The 18,521-nt window shown below is 51.2% G+C and overlaps 1 protein-coding gene across 1 annotated transcript; it reads left to right on the top strand.

The window, feature by feature from the left end:
• The first annotated feature begins 313 nt into the window (after window positions 1-313).
• mpp5a (membrane protein, palmitoylated 5a (MAGUK p55 subfamily member 5)) lies at window positions 314-16,242 on the top strand. Its single transcript, XM_036135086.1, has 17 exons — window positions 314-503; window positions 6,682-6,968; window positions 7,810-7,981; window positions 8,656-8,756; window positions 8,974-9,081; window positions 10,226-10,303; window positions 10,384-10,524; window positions 10,605-10,766; window positions 10,839-10,916; window positions 10,998-11,181; window positions 11,262-11,333; window positions 13,738-13,806; window positions 14,413-14,577; window positions 14,861-14,950; window positions 15,607-15,719; window positions 15,792-15,902; window positions 15,984-16,242. Exons 2-17 carry the CDS (start codon window positions 6,780-6,782, stop codon window positions 16,158-16,160), a joined length of 2,010 nt encoding a protein of 669 aa, XP_035990979.1. The 5' UTR covers window positions 314-503; window positions 6,682-6,779; the 3' UTR covers window positions 16,161-16,242.
• Window positions 16,243-18,521: the final 2,279 nt, after the last annotated feature.

The following is an 18,521-nucleotide window of genomic DNA, read 5'->3' as shown; positions in this document are numbered from 1 at the left end:
ATTAAACAGGAGTAGTTTGTGACTACATGCAGATAGACTTGTATAATGCTCAGGAGGTGAGAGCAATATGCCATCGATATATCTCGCCTGCTCAGCACAAAGCAGAAGATTTCCATGAATAATTTATTTGTCTTTTTTGGCCATTCTTCCCTTCCATACAGGCGAACATTCCAGTTTCCGTGTGTCATCAAATGCAGCATACTTCCACTTTACTGCGTGCCTTGCAGCAGCGTTTCTCATTGGCTCAGACCGAATTCCTCTGAGCACTCTGGCCAATCAGCGTCTTTGTTTTATCATCTGAGCCCGCCCTGTGGATTTGGAAGTGACAGACGGAGAGGAGGAGGGAGAGCTGTCCGCCCCTCCGATGAAAGAGTAACAAGTGTGTCGGAGTAAAACTTGGGATTTAAGAGAGTAAAATCTGGACTTTCGGGAATATTTCACCTGGAGTGTCGGAGCTGGATGTAGCGGGACATAAGGAGTTTGTGGACGGCTCTGGCCCGGAGGTGAGTGTGTGCGGAGCGGCTTTGTTATCAACAGGTGCCCCAGGAAGGCGCTGCTAGCACATAGCTGCTACTTTAGCCTGATAAGAACCAGAAAAGTTCGGATCTGTTCAATCAGGAAAGCTTTCCGGGTTCTTACTAAGCGGAGAGTCCCAGCTCAGCCAGGCTGGACAGGGCGGAGGGCGGGCGGGCCCCCCCCAACAGCCCCGACGGTTCCTCCCAGCGAAGCTTTAAAGTACAACTGGTCTGGGTTAGCACCAGGCTAGTTCAGGTTAGCTCCAGGGTTAGCTCCAGGGTTAGCACCAGGCTAGTTCAGGTTAGTTCAGGCTAGCTTCAGGGTTAGCACCAGGCTAGCTCCAGGGTTAGCTCCAGGTTAGCTCCAGGCTAGCACCAGGCTAGCTCCAGCTCCAGGTTAATTCAGGTTAGCTCCAGGCTAGCACCAGGCTAGCTGCAGGGTTAGCACCAGGCTAGCTCCAGGGTTAGCACCAGGCTAGTTCAGGTTAGCTCCAGGTTAGCACCAGGCTAGCTGCAGTCACTCCGCCCTGAAACTGCTCAGGGCTCCCTCACCGTCTGACCGCCTGGACAGATCTGTGGTTTACTGCCCGGGAGGTTCTGGACACACCCTGGGTTCTGTGTGGGAGAGGCTGGGACCTGCGGGACCGAACCAGAACTTCAACAGTCATCCAGTCTAAATTCAGTGATACTTAGACCCAGGAACCACTCAACCAAGAATCAGAAGAGAAATGTCCAAAAGCGTCAAATGACGGCTGGTCATCTGTGGCGTCTGGCCTTCTTGTAGCTGCAGTTTAGCACAGCAGACGTTGTGGGGCAGGAATGTTGACCCACACAGGCTCATTCTGTCCTATAAACAAAGTTTATCTGTAGAACAGAAGATCAGAGGAAAGCAGCAGGTCAGGTACACGATGAACTAAAACAGTAACATTTAAAAACATTAACATTTAAAGTTAATCCTGAACTAATGTGTTTTAATCTTGATTTAAAGGAACTCAGGCTTTCAGCACTTTTCCAGTTTTCTGGGAGTTTGTTCCAGATCAGTGGAGCATAGGAACTAAATGCTGCTTCTCCATGTCTGGTTCTGGTTCTGGTTCTGCAGAGCAGGCTGGAGCCAGAAGACCTGAGTGGTCTGGAGGGTTGATGCCCTGATAACAAGTCTGTGATGGATTTAGGTGCTAAGCCATTTTCTCCAGCATTCAAATGATTATATTTACTCTGAAGGTTCTAAACGTCTTCTTTTAATCTGTCTGCCAGTTTCCTCCAAAGTGTCCTAAGCTCCCTTTCTTGCCTTGTAACTTGGTATTTTGGCCCTGAAGAGCACTTTAACCTTTAATCAAGAATCTTTTATCGTCACCGTCTCTCCAGAGCGGCTCAGGATTCACACAAATCTGGACCTTCTCTGGACTCGTTCTGCATAAACTGAGTCTAGATCCTGCAGATGGCATCCCACAATCCCCTGCTCTGTCCTCCTCTCCTGGACTGTCCACACCACACAGTGATGCTGAGACATAAACGCTTTCTATTGTAGCTCTGTAGAAGTTCTTTAGCAGCTTAGAGGAAGTCCAGACCTTTTCAGGTTCCTGAGGAAGAGGAGCCGTTGTTGGACCTTCTTCACCAGGTGGGAGGTGTTCTCAGTCCAGGAGGTCAGAGGAGGTGAGGATTTCCAGGAACCTGATGCTGTCCACACCTCCACCACCTCCCCCTGTATGCAGAGAGGAGGTGTTCAGTCCTCCTGGATGTCAGGTCTAAATACCTAAAACATCCTACAACACAGGGAAAGAAAGACACAAAGACAATTAGTTTGGTTTCATTCTCGAGGAGAGTAGGAAGAGACCGTGCAGTTACAATCTCCATCCCACTCTGCTGGTCTCAGGGTTCTCCTTGGTTTTATTACGTTTGGGGCGTTTCCCTAGTTACAGTACTGAAGGGTGGGGGAACAGATAGTTACAGCCTCAGTTGCCAACAAAGATGCACAGCTGAGGCTCATCCGCCATGTTAGTTTTCCAGTGTTGGCAGACGGAGCAGCCAGTGGCCCGTACCGGCCCTTTAAGAGCCGACGTTCTTAAAGGGCCGGTACGGGCCGACTGCGGCAGCCTGCAGGGACGGTTGTCCTCGTTGGCGTCAGACCCGTAACCGTGAAGCTAAAACAGCCGCTGGGTTCTACAGGTCGGCTCCAGCAGCAGGTGCAGCTCTGCTCCTTGGAGAACGTCTGTGTAACCCGAGGTGGCGGTCCAGAACCCTGTGAAGGTTCTCCTGGTACCGTGTGTCACATCAGCACAACAGAGCCGTGAGCCGTGGCGTCGTCTGTGGGTTTAAGGTTACAGTGAAACCCTGAGCTCAGCGCTTTTACTCACTCCGCCCTCCGGGTTCTGCTCGGCCCTGAAACGGGCCCGTTTGGGCCGCGTGCCGAGCTGCTCCTGACACCCGGAGGTTCTGATCAGCTGACTGCTGGTTACGACGACGGGGCGAACGGGTCAGGTTCTGGGAGAGAAACGCCACCGGATCACAGTGTCGGGTCGGACTGGTACCGCATCCTGAAGCAGAACCTGGACCCAGCAGCTTTGGTGTAATAAATGTTCCAGGCCCGGCGGGCTGACCCGAGGACCGAAGGTTTCCTACAAGCTGCTTTATGAATTTACCTTCAGCATTTTGACCGGTTCTGGTTTCTGGAGGCGGACCCGTCTCGTTTTTGGGCCAACAGAACCGCCCTGTCTTTGGTCTGGTTCCGTGTGGTACAGAGAACAGCTGCGGTTCTGCTCCTTAGCTTCACGCCCAGCTTCCTGTCTGATCCGGCCCGGTTAGCCGCTCACAGAACACAGAGGAACCTGCAGTGGGAACCGGTTCTGAACCCAGAGCAGAGGTTCTGTTCGGTTCTGATCGGCAGGTTTTACGGGCTCACAGCAGGGAAACGTTTCCCGCCTGTCAGCAGGTTCTGCAGCTTTAAGCCCAACTGGAGCGATTTTCCCTGACAAGCAGAACCACGAGGCCGGTTCCGTCAGCTCAGAGAGAAACCGTCATTCTGGGCCGGTTCATCTCAGAAGGTCCGGTCTCCAGAACCCGGACCCAGCTGGGCTCCACGGGACCGTGGAACCATGTCAGCCTCAGAGGAGCTGCCTCCTGGTTCCCCTCGGAGAACCTTCTCTCTGGTTCCGTCTCTGGTCCAGTTCTATGTGAGCAGCTACAAGTCACAGTCACAGAACCAGGTTCTGGTTCTAGCAACTGTTCCTGGTGGTTCTGCGCGGTGTAACACCAGAACAGAACCTTTTAATATTCTGGTACTGGAATATGAATAAAATCTAAACGCTTCAGGCGGAACCAGTCTGCGCTGCCAGAACCAAGTTTCCTTCACATAGAACCAGAACCCAGAACACGGAGGTAACAGAACCAGAGGAACGAGCTCACGGTCTGTGTGGCAGCAGAAAGAGTTCTTCTTACCGTTGAAAACCCGGTTCTGGTTCCACGATCAGAACCGGGTCAGCCTTACTGCTGGAACGGGAGGTTCCCAGCGGCCCGGTTAGAGCTGCTGAGCAGAGACTGGGCTGCTGCAGGAACCGGGTCCGGTTCTGCTGCCTCCTTTCAGACCTTTATTGTGAAAGGAAGAAGGAAGTTGTCTGCTTGGTCTCCAGAGTCCAGAGCAGAACCTCAGAAAGCTGCTCTAGAGCCAGGAGGTCCAGAACAGAACCTGTCCCGCAGACAGTCCAGACTAGAGTCCGGTTCTAAAGCAGAACCGAGTCGACCGGTCACACAGCCGGCCGGCGGGTCGGGTTCTGGAAGGAGGACGGGTAACGGCGTGATCGGGTCAGACACAGCGGCACCTTTAGGAAGAATGCTAAGCTGGTTCCACTGGGTTCTGCAGCCCGGTTCTGTTCAGACTGGATCTGCAGCGTTCAGCTTTACGTCTCATTGATCAGTTATTAGACCATCATGGAGAGAACCGGTTCTAGTTAACGCTCCAGAACCAGAACACTAAAGGTCAGCCTGATCCTGTTGTTTTGCTTTGTGGATGGTTCTGGTGGTCCAGACGCGTTCCTGGATATTTTTAGGTTCTGTTTGGGTAGAAAGTGTCAGCAGGTTACCGGGCGGCGCCGGCTGCTGCTGGGAACCAGCCTTTCTAGAGACGCAGCGGTCCGGTCCGGTCCGGTCCGGTCCGGTACCTGGGCTAAGCCTTAAACCCTAGGGGACGTTCTCAGGCCTGAAATAAAGCCGCTTAAAAAGTTCTGCTCTTTGGTGCTGGAGGCGCTGCTCATTTACGTTTGTGGCGTTGAACCAGCAACCCTATCCCACCAGGTGCTCCTGTGGTTTATTGGACCTGGTTCTGAAGGAGGTTCAGCCTCCCCTCATAATGTTCTCAGCTGCAGGTTCTTCAGCACCGTCTCAGAACCTCTGAGGTGAGGACCTTCTCTGGGCCGGTTCTGCTGCTGCTCAGGTCTGGACCGGTACCAGCTGTAGCGCTGGGTTGGTTCTGGTCTCTGTAGAACCGGGTCAGCCTGGTCAGAACGCATCGATTGGTCCGATCTAATTCTGTGATTGCTGAGAATGTTCTGTAATCAACAAGAACCGAAATAAACGGTGGGAACCGGGTCACTCGGACCTTTTTTATTATATCCTAATTTAATGAGGTGACCCGGTTCTTGGTTCAGCCCGGTTCACATTACACTGAACCACTGGAGCAGAACCCACAGAACCTTTGAATCGCTCAGCAGGAGAACTTTGGATCAGGTTGTTTTTTGGTGTAGAACCAGCTGAGAAGGTTCTGCTCCCAGTGAGGAACTCATCCAGAACACCGGTGGTGGACTGGGCTTGTCCCCCCCCCCTCCCCTCCCCCGTCCCAGGAATGCTGCTGGCATTCCTCCCCGCTCCACCATGGCAGCGCCGGCAGCCTCACATATCAGACGGGTTCTGGTTCTGGTTCTGGAAGATAAGCCGTCCACCGTCTGTCCTTAGTCTCCATTCTTCTGTCTCACGCTGCTGCTCTCCAGAACAAAGCGGGTCATTAAATAAAAGCAGTTTCTGCTTTCAGCTCTGTGCTGTGATTGTGAAAAGACTCCTGCTTAAACGTTACATGAGGAACCCTGACACTAGATCCGCTTTAATGGAACCATTAGACCAGTTTGGATTTTTTATTCAATTCAATCTTCTTTATATTTAGATTTTTAGCATTTAATAACCTGTTCCTGCCACGATTGAACAGAACCTGGAGCTGTTAAGCTGTAAATAGAGTCAAATCCTTGTTAATTGTACATTTTACAGTTTTTCTTTTTTACTCTTAGTGTTTAGGGTTAGTCTTATTTAATAATAATAATAATAATAATAATAATACTACCCTGGCCTTCATGTCCACTTCTGACAGGTTAATAAGTTAAAGCTCCCATTCATAATAAATGGATTTAACACATTAAACTGAGGTTAGCGTGAGCCGCATTATTGCTGTGATTAGCCATGGCTAGCATGCTACTATGCCGCGTTAGCTGCAGTTAGCCGCAGTTAGCCGCGTTAGCCGCGTTAGCCGCGTTAGCTTGCTGCTCTACTGACGTTGGCCGTTAGCTGTAGCTCCTTTATTTGTGCTTTGGTTTAGTGTCGTTACTTTTTGCTCTACCGCAGACAAGTGTTTACATATTTTTGTTATTGTTGACTTTCTGGATTATTTGCACATTAAAAGAACAATACCTCAGACAACGTAAAATATTTTTAAATTGTTATATTTGGAGTATTTATTTAGCATTTATTTGCACACTTAAGTAGCGTCTGTGATTGTTGAGAAGGCGTGTTGGTTGTTTTCTTCTTCTCTGAGTTTTATCGTCAAACAGCTTCAGCTCGTTCACTCTGTGGGAAGTTCCAGTCCACATGTCAGAATGTACATTTCCCAGAATGCAACGTGGCTTTAGTGTAAACTGACAGAAGAAGTCAGAAAAACGTCTTCCTGAAACAAATGTTTCAAACTGTTTCAGATTGACTGTATTTATAAAACCCACAGAGATTAACCCTCCCTGATGTTTAAGAAAGCTTCCTGCTGCCTAAAGGCGTCCATGTGACACCTGTCCTCACCTGAGATCACCGACCAATGCTGGACGAGTGACACGTGGTCCTCCTCTGACGTCTGTAGAAGACATGCAGACCTGCTGGAGCCACGCTGGGTTCCTGATGTAGTTCTCCTCTTCCTCCACAGGTGGCGCTGTCATGGCGGCCTTGCTCAGTGAGCTGCCCTCCTAGACCTCCCACACATCCACACATCCACACACAACAAGTCAGCTCAGCGCGTCCAGCATGACGACCTCCCACCTGAACGGCCACGTGGGCGGGGAGGGCGGAGGAGGAAGAGGAGGAGGAGGAGACGAAGAGCAGAGGGGAGGACAGCAGCACCGGGAGATGGCCGTGGACTGTCCCGGAGAACTGGGCAGCCGGACGCTGCCGGTGCGACGTTCTGCTCAGCTGGAGAGGATCCGGCAGCACCAGGTAGCTACGGCAGGTTCTACGTGGAGAACGTCTGAGGCTGAGCAGCAAGCCCAGCTAGATGGTTCTGCCAGCTCCACGCGTCCTTCTGGTTAGAACCAACGTCCACTGTGGTCGTCCACTGGGGACGTCCACAGTGGATGGGTTCTAGAATCGTGTCTCTAGAATCGTGTCTCTAGAACCGTGTCTCTAGAACCGCGTCTCTAGAATCCGTGTCTCTAGAACCGCGTCCCTGGGTGTCTTCCGTGTCCCTGGGTGTCTTAATGTCTCGTGTCTCTAGAACTGTGTCTCTAGAACTGTGTCTCTAGAACCTTGTCTCTAGAACCGTGTCTCTAGAACCACGTCCCTAGAACCGTGTCCCTAGAACCGTGTCCCTAGAACCGTGTCTCTAGAACCGTGTCTCTAGAACCGCGTCCCTGGGTGTCTTGATGTCTCGTGTCTCTAGAACCGTGTCTCTAGAACCGTGTCTCTAGAACCGTGTCCCTGGGTGTCCTGATGTCTCGTGTCTCTAGAACCGTGTCTCTAGAATCGTGTCTCTGGAACTGCATCTCTAGAACCGTGTCTCTAGAACCGTGTCCCTGGGTGTCCTGATGTCTCGTGTCTCTAGAACCGTGTCTCTAGAACTGTGTCTCTAGAACCGTGTCTCTAGAACTGTGTCTCTAGAACTGCGTCTCTAGAACCGTGTCTCTAGAACAGTGTCTCTAGAACCGTGTCCCTGGGTGTCTTGATGTCTCGTGTCTCTAGAATCGTGTCTCTAGAACCGTGTCTCTAGAACCGCGTCTCTAGAATCCGTGTCTCTAGAACCGCGTCCCTGGGTGTCTTGATGTCTGACCTCAACCTGCAGGAGGACCTGCGGCGGCGGCGGGAGGAGGAGGGCCGTCAGCTGGACCTGAACGCGTCTCTGCGCCTCAGGAAGCTTTCCCAGAATCCCCACGTCGGCATCGACAACCCCACCTTCCTCCAGGACGCACCGCCACCAGCGCCACCTGGTGGCCAGCAGAGCGCGGCGCTGCTGGGTGAGTTCAGCCGCCTGCAGGCTGCTTCTGCAGCAATCCCCCACGCTGCGGGGGGGGGGCATTCCTCAGGGAGGGAGAGCGGCCGCAGAGGCCGGCTTAATTAACGCTCTGTGCTCACACACACACAGTAACACACACACTGTAACACACACACACAGTAACACACACACACAGTAACACACACACCACCGACCAACTCACTCTGACGCTCCATCTCGGGGGGGGGGGGGGGGTGAAAACGCTGAAATGAAAATGAGAGATGAGATAACAGCAATAACATTAATTTATTGCCATCAACACTGAACACATGATGTTCTAAATAATCCAGATAAAGCAAAAAGACGTATTAGAACGCTGACATCTGAAAACACATTAAAGCTGCATCCCCTGCAGTCTGCAGATTAAAATATTAAAATATGTTTTAAAAACTTCTGCATCGCCCGGCACAGAAATGAGACGGTTGTCGGTTCTATTAGGGGATAGAACCCGCTAACAGGCGAGTTCTAGCTCAACATGAAGCACGGCACCAACGGGCCTCATGTAGCTGCAGCTGCAGCTCTGTTTGGGTTCTGGGTCTCCCTCTGATTACGGTGCGTTTAAAGACGGCTGGGAAGAACAAGCAGAGGTTCTGGTCCCGGTTCTGAAGGTCTGACGTGTTCTATGTTCTCCTGCAGAGCTGGAGGAGCTGCTGCTGTCGCTGAAGCAGGTCCGGGGCTGCCTGTCGGACCCGCAGAGTCAGAGCGACGTGGAGCTGGTTCTGGCCCTGCTCAACAAGGTAAACCAGGGCGGTTCTGGTAGAACATGAAGAACATCGGGTCGCTTCTGGCTGAGTTCTGTTGGGTTCTGAACCGGCAGCACGTTCAGCCGCTTCCTCTCATGCAGCCATTGCTAAAGTTCTGGTTCTGACTCACTAATGCTCCTGTGGTCTGGTTCTGGAGCATTAGACCCGTTTGGATCTCACTGTTCTAACCGGTGTTCTGGTTCCCCTCTAGTCTGACTTCCAGTCGGCGCTGAAGATCCATAATGCTGTGGCGTCCAGCATGCATCAGCCCACGCCGCCGTTCCCACAGACCCAGCAGGCGCAGCCGCTGGCCATGGAGGTAAGCCTCGGTCCAGAACCGCAGAACCGCCTCGGGTTCTGTTCCTCACAGGTAACCCTCACCCACGGTCCGCAGAACCGCCTCTGACGGGCCTGGGTTCTGTTCCTCACAAACACGCTGCTGTCCTCTGTGTCCTTCGCTGTGCTGGGTTGGTTCCAGAGGAATCTCATTATTTCTGCCCCCCCACCCCCCCGCATCGGCCTGCAAACACAAACACTTCATTACCGAGACAAAGGCTCCGTGATGCAGAACAGAGAGAACAGGAACAGAGGAGGACTTTGGGCTCAACTTCAGCTTCAGTTTAGCCCGTAGAACCTCGTTCATCAGCCTGTATAGAACTTCATTTGTCAGCCTGTAGAACCTCATTTATTATCCTGTAGAACCTCGTTTATCAGCCTGTAGAACTTCATTTGTCAAGCTGTAGAACTTCATGTATTATCCTGTAGAACCTAATTTATTATCCTGGAGAACCTAATTTATTATCCTGTAGAACCTAATTTATTATCCTGTAGAACTTCATTTGTCAAGCTGTAGAACCTCGTTTATCAGCCTGTAGAACTTCATTTATTATCCCGGAGAACTTCATTTATCAGGCTGTAGAACCTCATTTATCAGGCTGTAGAACCTCATTTATCATCCTGTAGAACCTCATTTATCAGCCCGTAGAACCTCCTCCTGCAGCAAGAACTGTTCAGCGCTTTGGTTCAGTGAGGTTCTGAAGGTCCGACCACATCGTTCCAGCCAGGTTGAGGTCTGGACTTTGACTAGGCCATTTCAACAACTTGATGATTTTGCGGTGCAGCGGTTCTGTTGTAGACCGTTGTTCTGACGATGACCCGGTGTGGACCAAGCTTCAGCTGCTGGACAGTGGTCCCCCCCCCCCCCACCCCACCCCCCAGTAGGTACGAGGCGTTTATTGGTTCTGGTTCCCCCGTCAGGGTTCTGTTCACAATGACCAGACGTCTCCACTCTGACCTTGGGCAGAACCTGCTGGACATGGCTGAGATGTTCTCCTCCTGGGAATAATGTTCCTCTGGGCAGGAGGAAGTACCTCAGGTGGTTTAGAGCTGTCCCCCCCCCCCCCCCCCCCCCTGCTGAATCACCGTGTGTGAGGCGAGAGCTTCAGGTGTGGTTGTGGTTTCAGGTACGGAGTCTGCTGCAGTCCAGTCAGAGCAGAGAAGGCCTGGAGCTGCTCAGCCTGCTCTCAGACTCACACGTCCAGGTAGAGGAACATCTGAGCTGCTGGAGGAACCTTCAAGGTTCTCCACGGTTTCTCCAGCTTGTCTCTTCTTCATTCTGCAGTCGCTGCTTCTGGCCCACGACGGCGTCGCAGCCAGAGAGATGGAGCTGGAGTCTCAGCCGGTTGAAGGAGAAACTCTGACTCAGTGGAGAGGAGAGACGGTGAAGATCGTTCGCATAGAAAAGGCTCAAGATGTTCCTCTGGTGAGTTGGAGACACCTGCTCTTCCTCGTGGTTTACACCCAGCTCTTCCTCGTGGTTTACACCCAGCCTCGGCTCTGCAGGGAGCGACGGTCCGTAATGAGATGGAGAGCGTGGTTATCAGCCGCATCGTCCGTGGAGGAGCAGCTGAGCGCAGCGGCCTGCTGGCTGAGGGCGACGAAATCCTGGAGATCAACGGCATCGAGATCAGAGGGAAGGACGTCAACCAAGTGTTTGACATCCTGGTGAGTAGAGCACCCAAACAGAACCGGGAGCCCGGTGATGGTTCCGTGACCCTGCTTCTCCGTCTGCAACAGGCCGACATGCATGGCCTCCTGACCTTCGTGTTGATTCCCAGCGCTCAGACCAAGCCCCCCCCTCCCAAAGAGACCGTGGTGAGTCCAGCTTACTCGGCTCTCAGCGCCAGAGACCGGCCCAGACCTAAATGTCCTCCTGTGTGTCATCGCCCGCTCCAGGTCCACGTAAAGGCCCACTTTGACTATGACCCGTCTGACGACCCGTACGTGCCGTGCAGAGAGCTGGGCTTATCCTTCCAGAAAGGAGATATTCTCCACATCATCAGCCAGGCAGATCCCAACTGGTGGCAGGCGTACAGAGACGGGGATGAGGATAACCAGCCGCTAGCTGGACTGGTCCCAGGTAGAGCTGCCGCCTCTGTGGACGCTCTGACCCACGTTAGCTCCGGTTCACGGTGATCATGGTGCCTGTTTTTATCACAGGGAAGAGCTTCCAGCAGCAAAGAGAAGCCATGAAACAGACCATAGAAGAAGACAAGGAGTCTGAGAAACCTGGTGAGTCACCGAAGCAAGGCTCTGAAGAGCTAAACTAGGCTAACAGAGCTACAAGAGCTGAAATAGGCTAACAGAGCTACAAGAGCTGAACTAGGCTAACAGAGCTACAAGAGCTGAACTAGGCTAACAGAGCTACACGAGCTGAAATAGGCTAACAGAGCTACAAGAGCTGAACTAGGCTAACAGAGCTACACGAGCTGAAGTAGGCTAACAGAGCTACATGAGCTGAAGTAGGCTAACAGAGCTACATGAGCTGAACTAGCCTAACAGAGCTACACGAGCTGAACTAGGCTAACAGAGCTACACGAGCTAAACTAGGCTAACAGAGCTACACGAGCTGAACTAGGCTAACAGAGCTACATAAACTAAACTAGGCTAACAGAGCTACACGAGCTGAACTAGGCTAACAGAGCTACACGAGCTGAACTAGGCTAACAGAGCTAAATAGGCAACAGAGCTACATAGGCTAAACTAGGCTAACAGAGCTACATAAACTGAACTAGGCTAACAGAGCTACATGAGCTGAACTAGGCTAACAGAGCTACACGAGCTGAAGTAGGCTAACAGAGCTACACGAGCTGAAGTAGGCCAACAGAGCTACACGAGCTGAAGTAGGCTAACAGAGCTACACGAGCTGAAGTAGGCCAACAGAGCTACACGAGCTGAAGTAGGCCAACAGAGCTACACGAGCTGAAGTAGGCCAACAGAGCTACACGAGCTGAAGTAGGCCAACAGAGCTACACGAGCTGAAGTAGGCCAACAGAGCTACACGAGCTGAAGTAGGCTAACAGAGCTACACGAGCTGAAGTAGGCTAACAGAGCTACACGAGCTGAAGTAGGCCAACAGGGCTACACGAGCTGAACTAGGCTAACAGAGCTACACGAGCTGAACTAGGCTAACAGGGCTACACGAGCTGAACTAGGCTAACAGAGCTACACGAGCTGAACTAGGCTAACAGGGCTACACGAGCTGAACTAGGCCAACAGAGCTACACGAGCTGAACTAGGCCAACAGAGCTACACGAGCTGAACTAGGCTAACAGAGCTACACGAGCTAAACTAGGCTAACAGAGCTACACGAGCTGAACTAGGCTAACAGAGCTACATAAACTAAACTAGGCTAACAGAGCTACACGAGCTGAACTAGGCTAACAGAGCTACACGAGCTGAACTAGGCTAACAGAGCTAAATAGGCAACAGAGCTACATAGGCTAAACTAGGCTAACAGAGCTACATAAACTGAACTAGGCTAACAGAGCTACATGAGCTGAACTAGGCTAACAGAGCTACACGAGCTGAAGTAGGCTAACAGAGCTACACGAGCTGAAGTAGGCCAACAGAGCTACACGAGCTGAAGTAGGCTAACAGAGCTACACGAGCTGAAGTAGGCCAACAGAGCTACACGAGCTGAAGTAGGCCAACAGAGCTACACGAGCTGAAGTAGGCCAACAGAGCTACACGAGCTGAAGTAGGCCACAGAGCTACACGAACTGAAGTAGGCCACAGAGCTACACGAGCTGAAGTAGGCTAACAGAGCTACACGAGCTGAAGTAGGCTAACAGAGCTACACGAGCTGAAGTAGGCCAACAGAGCTACACGAGCTGAAGTAGGCCAACAGGGCTACACGAGCTGAACTAGGCCAACAGAGCTACACGAGCTGAACTAGGCTAACAGGGCTACACGAGCTGAACTAGGCTAACAGAGCTACACGAGCTGAACTAGGCTAACAGGGCTACACGAGCTGAACTAGGCTAACAGGGCTACACGAGCTGAACTAGGCTAACAGGGCTACACGAGCTGAACTAGGCTAACAGAGCTACACGAGCTGAACTAGGCTAACAGGGCTACACGAGCTGAACTAGGCTAACAGGGCTACACGAGCTGAACTAGGCTAACAGGGCTACACGAGCTGAACTAGGCTAACAGGGCTACACGAGCTGAACTAGGCTAACAGAGCTACACGAGCTAAACTAGGCTAACAGAGCTACACGAGCTGAACTAGGCTAACAGAGCTACACGAGCTGAACTAGGCTAACAGAGCTACACAGGCTAAACTAGGCTAACAGAGCTACACGAGCTGAACTAGGCTAACAGAGCTACACGAGCTGAACAAGGCTAACAGAGCTACACGAGCTGAACAAGGCTAACAGGGCTACACGAGCTGAACTAGGCTAACAGGGCTACACGAGCTGAACTAGGCTAACAGAGCTAGATGAGCTAAGGTAGGCTAACAGAGCTAAGGTAGGCTAACAGAGCTAAGGTAGGCTAACAGAGCTACATAATTATCTAAGGTCCACTGAGGAGACGGCTAACAGCTAAGCTAAGGCGAGCCAGAATAAGCTGATAGATTCTAAAGGACAAGACAAAATGAAGCCAGAATAAGCTGATCTCTGGGTCTCTACAGGGAAGCTTTGGTGCGCCAAGAAGAACAAGAGGAAAAGGAAGAAGCTGCTGTACTCCCACAGGAACGACGGTACGGCCCGCTTCATGCCTCCTTCTGGGTTCTGTTCATGATGTCAGCAGTTCAAACAGAAAAAACAAGTTTATCATTGAAGAGTACAGCCTGAAAACCAACGTTAAGTTTCTAGTTCTGTAAAAACCAGAACCGGACTTGGGTTCTGAAATGAACAGTATGTCAGAGAGGGCTCTTATTGTGAAAACGACTGCATCACTGGTTATCATGGGCTACGTTCACACTGCAGGGAAATTGGTTAGGGTCTTTCAGATCCGTCTTTTTCATGTCAGTGCCAACGGCCCATTTCTGACCTTTTTGTACACTTGTAGAAACAATTACATCCACCATTACCAGCGTAAGCAGCGCGCCGCTGCGTGACGTCTCCTGTTAGCCCGGCGAGTTCCTCCTCCTCTGGGCGTCCAGAGCAGAGACTCCTCCTACTTCTGGAGGAGGAGGAGGACATCGGAACTAGTTTGATTCTAACAAAGTTTCACTGTTTTCATTAAAATACCCAAAGCTTGACCCGGTCCAAATCTAGCTAGGTTCTACAGGGCAGCTCAGAAAACGGGTTCTCCAGATTCTTCAGAACATCTAATACCAACTCTATCTCTTGCTTTGGTCCAGATCTTGAAGATGAAATTCTTACGTATGAGGAGATGGCTCTGTATCACCAACCGGCCAATAGGAAGCGTCCTATCGCTCTGATTGGTCCAACCAGCTGTGGGCAGGCGGAGCTAAGACAGAGACTCCTCAACGACCAACCAGAACGCTTCGCTGGCGCCGTGCCCCGTAAGAGCTGCTGTCACACAGGACCAGCAGGTTCTGTTGGACTGAACCGGACCCTGTCGGTTCCTCTGTCGGTTCCTCTGTCGGTTCCTCTGTCGGTTCCTCTGACGGTTCCTCTGTCGGTTCCTCTGACGGTTCCTCTGTCTGTTCCTCTGACGGTTCCTCTGTCGGTTCCTCTGACGGTTCCTCTGTCGGTTCCTCTGTCGGTTCCTCTGTCGGTTCCTCTGTCTGTTCCTCTGTCGGTTCCTCTGACGGTTCCTCTGACGGTTCCCCTGTTCCTCTGCAGACACCACGCGCAGCCGGAGGGAAGGAGAACTCAGCGGCAGAGATTACCACTTTGTGTCCCGCCAGGCCTTTGAAGCAGAGCTGACAGCTGGTAAGACGTTCTCCTCACACGGTTCTGTCCTTGGTTCTGCTGGATGCAGAAGGTTCTCCCTGCCTCAGAGATCGGATCACTACTTAGGGTCCAGGCCAAGGTCTGTGCCGTGGTTAGAAAAGGTTCTCCAGGCTGAATAAGAGCGGACTTCAGATAACCTGAGGTTCTTCCCTGGACTGTCGGCTCTGATTTCCAGCAGGGTTCTTTATTTCCTGCAGGGTTCTTTATCTGCTGCAGGGTTCTTTATCTGCTGCAGGGTTCTTTATCTCCTGCAGGGTTCTTTATCTCCAGCATGGTTCTTTATCTCCTGCAGGGTTCTTTATTTCCTGCAGGGTTCTTTATCTCCAGCAGGTTCTTTATCTCCTGCAGGGTTCTTTATTTCCTGCAGGGTTCTTTATCTCCAGCAGGTTCTTTATCTCCAGCAGGGTTCTTTATCTCCTGCAGGGTTCTTTATCTCCAGCAGGGTTCTTTGTCTCCTGCAGGGTTCTTTATCTCCAGCAGGGTTCTTTATCTTTATCCAGCAGGGTTCTTTATCTCCAGCAGGGTTCTTTATCTCCTGCAGGGTTCTTTATCTCCTGCAGGGTTCTTTATCTCCTGCAGGCTGGAGAAGGTCTGGTGGAGCTCCTCATTAAAGAGGTTCTGTGTTCTCCTCTCAGGGAAGCTGATTGAGTCCGGGGAGTTTGAGAAGAACCTGTACGGAACCAGCACAGACTCTGTGAGGCAGGTCATCAACACTGGAAAGATCTGCGTGCTGTGCCTGCACACACAGGTAGGGGGCGCTCCTCAGCTGCAGCCTTCAGGCCCAGACGGCTGCTCTCACGTCTCCGGTTGTCCTCTGCAGGCCCTGAAGGTTCTGAGGAGCTCCGACCTGAAGCCCTACATCATCTTCATCGCTCCGCCATCCCAGGAGCGACTCAGAGCGCTTCTGCTGAAGGACAACAAGAACCCCAAGGTGCCCTCCTCCTCCTCCTCCTCCTCAGGGTTCTGGTACCACGGAGAGCTCCAGCCTCACCTGTGTGTGTTTGTCCTGCAGCCCGAGGAGCTGCGTGACATCATCGAGAAAGCCCGGGAGATGGAGCAGAGCTGCGGACACCTGTTCGACGCCATCATCGTCAACACGCACCTGGACAAGGCCTACGGCGAGCTGCTGCGCCTCATCAACAAGCTGGACACCGAGCCGCAGTGGGTGCCCTGCTCCTGGCTGCGCTGAGGCCGGACCGCATCACAACCAGCGGACCGCATCACAACCAGACGCATCAGAACCAGACCAGATGAACGGATCAGAACCAGACCAGATGAACGCATCAGAACCAGATGAACGGATCAGACTCAGACCAGATGAACAGATCAGAACCAGACCAGCGGACCGGATCAGAACCAGACCAGATGAACAGATCAGAACCAGACCAGCGGACCGGATCAGAACCAGACCAGATGAACGGCTGCACCGTCCAGCCCTGAAATCCTGGCCTTCCACCTTTTAGCGTCGGCACACGTTCACCTTGGAGCACAAATCAGCAGCAGATTTCATTTAGCTGCACATTTTAATGACATTTTAGCCACAAATCTAAAAATAAATCTTATTTCTCTGGAGGTAATAATTTGTAGAGAGGTTTAATCTACGAAACTAGAACCTACCGACCCGTTTTTCTGTAGAAAGGAAGCCCCGTCACACCTGGTACAGAACCCTGTCCAGGATCAAAGCAACACCAAAAATTATTTAACATTTTAACAAAAAAACAGAACATTTAAACTAAAATTTCCTCAAAAATTGATCTTAAAAATAATTGATTTCTTTTTGTGTGTAAATTTAAAGTCACACCCAGCTTTGATGTTTTCTCGTTAATTTACAATTTAATTTAAGATTATTTAAAGTTCTATTTTGTTTTGCTTTTTATTTCTTATAAACTTCTGACATCCATGAACAACCAGAGCCTTTAATCGTTTTACGCACATTTTGTCACACCGTCACTGTTTTCCAGAACGTTCTGCCTTTTTCTGCAGCTGGACCGGATCCTGGTTCCAGCTGGAAGCCATTTTAACCACAGAACCTTCTTAGAACCACGTTGTTTCTGTAAATATCTTTTCCAACACTGTGTTGCTCGTTACAGTGCCCCCTGGTGTCTCACGTCTATAAGGTATTCCTGACTCGGCGCTGCAGCAGTGAAATATTCCCAGACACCATAAAACGATCATTTTACTGGATCCACCTTTTAGAACCTTTGGTTTTATTCCATTAAGCTGTGAGATCATTGCTGTTAAACGTTTCTGCTGCCTAACAAGAGCCGCTGTGTGCTGATTGGACCTCCTTCAGCTGGTTCCGTCAGTCTGAGGAACACGCGGTCCATCTTTGGTTCCGTCAGTCTGAGGAACACGCGCTCCATCTTTGGTTCCGTCAGTCTGAGGAACACGCGGTCCATCTTTGGTTCCGTCAGTCTGAGGAACACGCGGTCCATCTTTGGTTCCGTCAGTCTGAGGAACACGCGGTCCATCTTTGGTTCCGTCCTCAGACTTCCTGAAACCCAGATGTGTGTTAGACGCGTTCAGGGAGTGAGGTTCTAATGGGTCTGGATCACCTGACAAAGATGGCCGACACTGGTCACGGTTCACCCTGCTGCTGTTTAGGGTGACCAGAACCGGAACCCTGACCTGCAGCGCCACCTGCTGACTGCAGCACATTTAACGAGACTTTCACCTTTTCTTGGAAACTGGATCAGGTTTCAGTTTTAGTCTCAGAGGCTCAGCTTTACTTTCTGAACCAGAACCCAACGTTGGAGGTCTGCCCAGAACCAGAACCAGAACCAGAACCTCCTCCTTATGAGCGCCACTGTGGCGCTGGCTGCAGTGCCTCCCTGCTTGTTGACACTGGACAGACGGACGTCCCGGCGTAGAGTTGTTGGTGTAGTCAGCGCCTGTCTGAAAGGAGTCAGTATTATTCTGACCTGACGCCAGTATCACTGTCATCACTCTACAGCCTTTATATATTTGTAATATTGATTATAGATCTATGAAGTTCAAAAGGCACCAATATGATTGAAGGTTTCCACTCCTGCCTTCCTGCTATTGGTCCAGGAGGACCTTGGGGGCGGGGCTAAGTGGAGCTGACTGTATTGAATGTAATTGTTTTCTTCTGAAATCACCTCTTAATAAAACTGTTTCCTGTTTTGATATCCACAATGAAGGAATAAATAGATTAATAGAATTTGATTGGCTGCCGGAGTCTTCTTACATCAGAGCACCTGGACCTGGATGCTCCATCGGCAGCTCACCTGAGCTCAGGTGAGCTCACCTGCACACACCTGAGCTCGTCGTTTTGCTCCTGAATGAGCAGACCTGGAGTGACGGGAATTAATCCAGTAGAGAGATTAATATTTATCATTCCTTTATGATCATTGTCATCCTGTTCTACGACCAGCCTGCTCGCTGCATTTCCTCCTCATCTGATTGGTTTAAAACGTTCCTAATTGTTCTGCTTGAAGCATTGTTCTTTGTACGGGTTCTTAGCTGCTGTGCACAAGCTGGAGCAGCTGGTCCACCACTTAAAAGCTCAAATCATTCCTCAACTGCTGCC

Source organism: Fundulus heteroclitus, unplaced genomic scaffold, assembly GCF_011125445.2.
Source record: "Fundulus heteroclitus isolate FHET01 unplaced genomic scaffold, MU-UCD_Fhet_4.1 scaffold_99, whole genome shotgun sequence".
NCBI lineage: Eukaryota > Metazoa > Chordata > Actinopteri > Cyprinodontiformes > Fundulidae > Fundulus > Fundulus heteroclitus.
The sequence above is the reverse complement of the archived record's forward strand: the minus strand, read 5'-3'. Positions and strand labels throughout refer to the sequence as shown.

Bases quoted from the DNA above. Each gene is read 5' to 3' on its own strand.
- mpp5a (XM_036135086.1), top strand. From the start codon at position 6,780: ATGACGACCTCCCACCTGAACGGCCACGTGGGCGGGGAGGGCGGAGGA. The intron at 8,757-8,973 runs GTAAACCAGGGC...GTTCCCCTCTAG, and splicing joins TTCTGGCCCTGCTCAACAAG to TCTGACTTCCAGTCGGCGCT. The intron at 10,917-10,997 runs GTGAGTCCAGCT...CGCCCGCTCCAG, and splicing joins CCCCTCCCAAAGAGACCGTG to GTCCACGTAAAGGCCCACTT.